General features: G+C 57.0%; 1 protein-coding gene across 7 annotated transcripts in view; it reads right to left on the bottom strand.

The window, feature by feature from the left end:
• Nucleotides 1-7,557, bottom strand: part of IQCE (IQ motif containing E) — a 45,289-nt gene that overhangs the window by 23,074 nt on the left and 14,658 nt on the right. For 4 of the 7 annotated variants that reach the window (XM_031024480.2, XM_031024479.2, XM_081819262.1 and 1 more), the window contains 4 exons: nucleotides 4,258-4,371; nucleotides 4,082-4,132; nucleotides 1,194-1,264; nucleotides 106-178 (listed from right to left, as the gene is read on the bottom strand). In XM_031024480.2, coding sequence (XP_030880340.2) covers nucleotides 106-178; nucleotides 1,194-1,264; nucleotides 4,082-4,132; nucleotides 4,258-4,371 — 309 coding nt within the window. The remainder of the gene's footprint in view (nucleotides 1-105; nucleotides 179-1,193; nucleotides 1,265-4,081; nucleotides 4,133-4,257; nucleotides 4,372-7,557) is intronic. The other 3 variants (XM_081819260.1, XM_081819259.1, XM_081819258.1) reach the window with 2 other exon arrangements.

The raw sequence follows: 7,557 nt of genomic DNA on the forward strand, positions 1-7,557 counted from the left end.
GCCTAACGGATGCAAGTCACACTGAGTTGCTGGGATTCCCGTGCAAGCTAAGGGTCCCCAGGGTGCAGCGGGAAGACTGCCCCCCCCCCGGAGAAGGCCACGCACCTCCTCGTAGTAAGTCTCCATGGCAATCCTCATCTCTTCCAAATCAGTGGTCTTCATATCAGTCTGCAGTTTGCTGGAAACCCAAGTTCAGAGTTAACACGGCGGTGCCGGCACCCCCAGGGCAGACCAAGGGGGCAAGAGCGCTTCCCGGAGCATCAGCCAAGGAAGGCTTCGCGAGAGAAGCGGGCTGGCTGGGAGCCTCGTGGACTCGCATCGAGACCCACGGGAGGATCCTCACACCCTCAGGAGCCCCTCCGTGTTGGACCAGCCACCTCCAGGTGCGGTAACAGACACCCTAAAGCTATTCCTTACTAAGCAGGAGGCTTTCTGGGAAGAAGCGAAGTGCCTGTGAAGGACCCGGGACCGGGGTGAGAACAGCTGCCTCTGGGGGTGGGCGCGGGAGCATCCCTTCCCTCCCGTAGCACCAGCACCATTCTCCCTGCCCTCAGCATCCCACAGACTTCAGATAAAAAGCTCTAGCAGACAAACGAAAGTACAGTTACAGAGCTCAGGATTCTGAAACAGGAGAAATCAGCAAATAATCAAAATGTTCACAGTTGACAATTTCAGCAAGAAACACAGCAGGGGGATGCTGCTGTACACAGGGGAGACCGGGGCAATAGAAGGACTCCCCTCTGCATCACATTCCCGGGGGGACGCGTGCGCGGCCACCCCGGAGCAGCACCAGGACGCCGCGGGAGCGGGGCAGGCAGCTGGCTTCCCAGCACCGAGGGCTGGCATCAAGACCACAGACCCAGCGCATATCATCAGGCGATCCTCAGAAGACCGAGGAGAGAAAGCATTGCTTAAATGCACCAGGGATAGGAAAAGAGATGAAGGGACGATACCATTCCCGGTGACGTTTGGATGAGGGTTAGTACAAAGAGGAAGCTGGGACAAGGGACGTGGGACAGAGGGTGGTGGGGTGGGGACTGAAGCTGCAGTCTGAGCAGACAGAGCAAACACTGGTACTAGAAACGAGGCAAGGCGAGGGGCACGCAGGCTGCCTCCAGCCCGCTGACGGTGGGGCGAGGCCTCAGTGACCCTCCAGAGCCCGCTGCCCCCACCCCCCACCAGCGCATCCGTACTTGATCATGTTGTCCTTCTCCTTGCAGTGCTGCTCCAGCTTGAGGATCCTCTGCTTTAGCCCGTTAACAACCTGCCAATCGAACACCAGCACATCAATTTGACTGCTTCCATGTCCTCGACCTCCCCCTCCCTCTGGACACTGAGACTGTCCTGTCCCCAGGCTGCCAGCTGACCGGGCAGCACCCGGACATCCTCCCCCCGCTTAATCGCTGGCTTCTTTTGTAGTCTCTAGGTGCAGCAAAGCGAGGGCCAACTGTCCCACTGGCTCAGTGCATGGTGGCAGGGCGGGGGGGGGGGGGCGGGGCGGGGCAGGGCCCAGAGACGTGCCTGCAGGTGCAGAGCCCTCCCCTCGGCCACATTCCGCACTTCCGAGAACCGACAAGATGCACCGCCAGCACCAGATACAAAGATCCCCAACCCTGACCTGCCCTGGGCAACTGCATCCACAGTATTCCCTTGGGGGTGAGCAGAGCAGACAGAGGTCTGGAGGAGCCACCCCCCCACTGCTCGCCCACCTCATTTCTTCCTTCTATTAATGTATCACTCTGGAAGATAGCACCCTTATGTTTCTGGAAGACTATCCTTTTCTTTCTTCTTGAGTAGCCAAACAACTTTTTAATTGGATTTTAAGCAAATTTTAAATTATATTAGTAATCCATGAATACATCTTCTTGTAAAAAAAATTAGAACATTATAGACGGAACTATGCTCCTTCACCTTATTCCCTCCACTAAATATTGTTCCCAACTGAACCTGAATTCTCTAGACCCCATTACAGGGGTGTGTACCCATCGGCAATCGGTCGTTCTGCTGTGTTTGCAGAAGCAGCATCCTACCGCACACAGTCTGCCGGTCGTTATCTTCACACCACAAACGGTCTCGGTGTCTATCCCTCTTGTGCCTACAGATCTCAGGGATTCTTACACAGTACGACCATTTGGTGTAGATACCCATCCCTCTATTGACGGACCTTTAAGCTGCTAATACAAACAAGCCATCGGTAGACATCCAGCCCTCCTCATGCATGCATGCAAACGTCTCTTGAGGGGAGATGGTGACCAGCACAAGTGTCCAATCACAAGATGCCGTGACTCTGAAGGGCGATTTGGCAACGGGTCTGAAAGTGGGAACAGTGCATTCCCGAGGATCTAGAATGTCTACTTTTAATCAACTTTAATAATAATAATAATAATAAACCCACAGCGGGGCGCCTGGATGGCTCAGTTGGTTGAGCCTCTGACTCTTGGTTTAGGCTCAGGTCATGATCTCAGGGTCGTGAGATCGAGCCCCAGGTCCAGGCTCCGCACTCAGCACAGAGTCTGCTTGAGATTCTCTGCCTCTGCCCTGCCCCCTGCTTGCAGGTACTCCCTCTCTAAATAAAATCAATAAAATCTTAAAAAAGAAAAATCCCATAGCATTAGAATAAAAATGCAAAAAGCCCTTCCTCTACAAGTATGCATTATTTACATAATTCTAAATTGTCACCTAAATTAATCACATAGACGTTTCTGAACATAGCCGTACTGTTTTATATTCTTTAAAAATTTTTTTTCTGAAGGTGTGTTTTAACGTAGTGTTATTCTACTTTTAATGGTTTCTCTTCAATGTCCCCCTCCAATTGGGCAGCTATAAATACCCTTGTGTTAAAGGCTTTTTATCTTGGATTTTTTTCCCGCAGACGTGGCCCAAAAGAGAGCCGCACTGGACAAATGGCAGGCATGACTTCACGGACCATTCCTCGGCTCGGTCCCGCCAACCTAAAACACAGCATCCAGCCCGGAGCACGTTGGTGCGTTCTCAGTCCTGCCGACGCTGGTTCCGATCATCTTACTCATGGTAGTTCAAGTGAACGTCTTCACTCAAGTATGCACCGCGGGGTAGCGGCGAGGACCCAGGCAGATGCTGCCTGGCTGCGCGAGGCCTGTGGGTTCACTCTGAACCAACCTGGGCGAATCTCTTAACCTGTTTCCGGATTTTAAAACATGCGGATTGGGTCCCTATCACAAAACAATCCAGTGAGATCATGTACGACTACACAAGGCCTAGGAGCTGCTACTCATCTAAGAATGATTTTCTTGCGGAAACACTAGACGTGTTCTAGGCCCTGAGAGTATTTCCTTCGTGTGGTCGCAGGGGCAGAGCCCGGCTTCAAGCACTCACGCAGGGCCGACTGCTTGCTCTCCGCGCAGGCCAGCACCGGCCCTCCGCGGGCTCAGGCAGAGGACTCGGTCACACCGATTCACGTCCACCCCGCTCCCCCGTCACACGGATCCAGTTCCCGCTGTCGTCTCAGGGGTTCTGTTATAAATTTTAGGTCACCAAACCCGATAGTCACCTCACTAGTGTTCCTCATTCCTTGTGTTCAACGATCTCAAAATTGCATCCCTTCCAGTTTTCCTTTTGCATTTCGCCTTTCTAAGGAGAGCTGCTCCCTTGCCTCAGGAGGGCTGTGGGGATACACTTCTGTCCACCGCGGGGGCTTCCCGCCACGGCACTGGTCACAGAATGGCACTGTTGCCCGTCCCCCGGCTTCACTCCGTCCGCTACGTGCGGTGCGGCCCCACGGCAGGGGTGGCCCGGGGGCCGCAAGGGTTAACCCAGCCCCGCTTGGTTTCTGCACGATGTGTGTCTTGTCTCGGGTGTGGCGGGGGCCGCCCCCACTGGGACCGCTGTGCCCTATGATGTACCGCCTGCCCCGCGCCCCGAGAGCGCCCGCAGCGTGTCCTGCTAAGCCCCCCGAGCCGGCTCCGTGGAGACTGGGCTTGGGGAGCTTGGGCCCTCGCTCTGTCCCCCCCAGGTGCGCCTGTGCTGGAGGAGGGGCAAGCCCCCAGCGCGGCTCTTTGGGCCTCAGAGGGAGGGTACCTGAGCTGCTGGTGACCGTACTCACCCAGCCGGCATCAGGCCTTTTCTCTGCCAGAGTGCGAACAAAATCCGGGCCCTGCGGTAAGCAGACGCAGAGATGAAGGCGCAGGCGGCGCGGCCTGTCCCCCCGACAGCCTGAGGAGTGGGGCCTACGCCGACCCAGCCCGTGGCCGGGCACCGCCACGCGGGGCCACAACTTACTCGGGATGGGTCCAACAGCTGCTCTATCTGCCGGTCCTTCCTGCTGTTTTCCTCTTCTAGGCGCCGGAGCTTTGCTCTCATGAGATCCACATCACTTTTCTGCGTGTGCAGTGACTGAAGGGAAACAACCACACACACGTACACTCGTGCACACATGTGTGCACACGAACATCCAGGTGAAACCCCCGTCGGAGCAGACCTTGCAAGCGGCCCGGTGCCCGGTCAGGGCCCTGTGTGTGTCGCAGGGGAAGGACAGCTGCATGTCACGGGGAGGAGCCCTGTGGGCACCCCCAAGCGAGCCTGCGTCTGTCACAGCACATGTCGCTACGACTCGTCAAAGGCTAACTAACGTCCACTTAAAATCCTTGTCCCCTGCTAGGGCTCAGGGGGTCACAGCAATGGCCTCACAAGTTTCCACCCATCTGGTGAACTGAGGAGAAAAGACCATGCAGTCAATTTCCCACTCAACTGAGTTGATTCGATCCCACAGCTGCCCTGTACTTGGAAATCTCTTCCGTTGCCTCATCTGGGCTTACATCACTCTTTTATGAAAGGGTGACGGCAGGGTATTTTTCATTTTTGTTTTTCACGTCCTCACTTGAAAAAGCTCTCTCCCAGGCCGTGGAACCCCAGAGCCCAGGGCGCACAAGCCGCAGGGGGCAGCGCCCACACGGTCAGCCAGCATCAGCCCCCAGCTGGACTAGCCAGCTATCCTGGAAACAGCCTTCTCCTCTCCAGGCACTCGTGGTGTCCTGGAAGAGAGAAGGCGTCTGAACAAAACCACCACCAGCAGCCGACTCAAAGCGCACACCCACGAAGGGAGGCCTGGCAGGCCGGCCACGCGCCCGCGGTTGGCTAGTGGCGCTCTGGGGCATGAGACGTTCCTGGCACTCGGTGAGGGTTTAATCAATAAGTCAGTTCATGCACAGTCGTTGGGAAGGAGAAAAAATCATATGATGGGAATTCTGCTTTGGAAATAGGGGCTACGCTCACTGTCCCCTGTTCCTCCTGCTCTGTACAGTGAGAAACCTTGGACACTACACGGGAGGCAAACATAAGGAGGCTCATAAAGGTGCAGAGAAGAAGCAGACTAGCTCAGGACCCAAGAGACAACCGCAGAGTCCCCCCTTGTGCCTCACACGCCCTCAGTGGAGTACGGGGGAAAGCCAAAGCCTGAACGAGCCCATGGGCACAGACAGGAAAGCCTCCTCTCCCCAGCAGGAAAGGGGAGCCTCACCAGGCAGAAAACTTACAGACAATAATGGCTCCACCTCAGGCAGACCGCAGAACGGAGCATGGCCCCATCCCTGCCAGTGAGGACTGAGTGCGGAGCCCAGCCCCCACCCCCGCCAGGCCCTAGCAAGATGCCCTGCCCCCTCCTTGCTGGGGGAGAGGGGTGGTCAGAGGAGGCCTGGGGGAGGGTAAGGTCTTTACTGTCCAGGGGTAATGAGGCCACACACACAAATAAAATGGAAAACTTAAATCCTAACATACCAAAAATTACATTAAGTGTAAATGATCTAAACAAACCACCTGGAAGACAGAAACTGGCAAAGTAGATTAAAAAAAACATGACCAATTATGTTGATTTTCACGTCGTGAGATAGGAGACAGAAGTAGAAGGATGGAAAAAGAGATGCCACTGCAACATTGACCAATGAAAGCGGGAGTGGGTCCATAGTATCAGACAAAGCAGACATCAGAGAACAGACACGGACGTCACGTAGTGACCCTAAGGGCCAATCCACCGAGGACACCGCGACCCTAAATGCACATACACCCAACAAGTGACAAAACTGGAGGGTAGGCCAGATCCACAGGTACAGTGGGGCCTTCAACACCCTTCCCTCAGCGATGAGCAGGCAGCTGGACAGAAAGCCAGCAGGGGCGCAGGGGAGCTCACCCTGCCACCCCACAGGGGCTGATGGCCCGCACACGACACTCTGCCTGGCAGCAGCATACGCACTCTCTTCCCAAGCCCGTAGCACAGACGCGAAGACACTCCTGGGGCCACGCGGCCAACCCGGACACACACGAAACCAAACCACACGGGGTGTGTTTTGGCCACAATGAATCAGACTACAAGTCAGCAACAAAAGCAACATGAAAATCTAAACTCTCAGACACTTAACGACCCAATTCCAAATAACCATGGGCCAAAGGGTCTTCAGGGAATTAGCACATCAAAAAAGTACATCAAACTTCGCAGGATGCAGCTGGACCAGGGCTGGGCGGAAGGAGCCCCTGGTATGGGCCGCCCGGGAAGGCTCCCAGGGCAGGACGCTGAGTGGAAAATGCCAAATGTAATTCCACGTACAGAACATCGCCAGGATGCCAAAATTATAGAGATGGGGAGAAAGGTCACTGGTCACCAGGAGTTAGGAATGGTGAGCGGGGAGGGAGACAGCTACAAAGGGGCAGCTTGAGGGACAGCCTGGGGCATCACGTATGTTGACCAAGGTGGCAGGTACATGACTATACACACGTGGCAACATGGCACGGAACTGGACACGCACGGCGCCCATGTCCACGTCCTGGTTTTGACACTGTGCTGACAGGTGGGGGAGATTGGTGCAGGGGACTGTCTGTGTTACCTCTGCCACTGCCTGGGATGGTCTACACCCCGGGAACCTCGCTGAGGGCCGGGCTCCCTGGGACGGTCTACACCCTGGGACCCTCGCTGAGGGCCGGGCTCCCTGGATGGTCTACCCCCCCGGCCCCTGGCTGAGGGCCAAGCTCCCTGGGACGGTCCACACCCCCGGCCCCTGGCTGAGGGCCGGGCTCCCTGGGACGGTCTACACCCCAGGACCTTGGCTGAGTGCTGGGCTCCCTGGGAGTCTACACCCCGGGACCCTGGCTGAGGGCCGGGGTCCCTGGATGGTCTACACCCCCGGCCCCTGGCTGAGGGCCGAGCTCCCTGGGACGGTCTACACCCCCGGCCCCTGGTTGAGGGCCGAGCTCCCTGGGACAGTCCACACCCCCGGCCCCTGGCTGATGGCCGGGCTCCCTGGGACGGTCTACACCCCGGGACCTTGGCTGAGTGCTGGGCTCCCTGGGAGTCTACACCCTGGGACCCTGGCTGAGGGCCGAGCTCCCTGGGACGGTCTACACCCCTGGCCCCTGGCTGAGGGCCGGGCTCCCTGGGACAGTCTACACGCCGGGACCCTCGCTGAGGGCCGGGCTCCCTGGGAGTCTACATCCCGGGACCCTGGCTGAGGGCCGGGCTCCCTGGGACGGTCTACACCCCTGGCCCCTGGCTGAGGGCCGGGCTCCCTGGGACGGTCTACACCCCGGGAACCT

This window comes from Leptonychotes weddellii, chromosome 5 (genome assembly GCF_054177405.1).
Source record: "Leptonychotes weddellii isolate Sample4059 chromosome 5, ASM5417740v2, whole genome shotgun sequence".
NCBI lineage: Eukaryota > Metazoa > Chordata > Mammalia > Carnivora > Phocidae > Leptonychotes > Leptonychotes weddellii.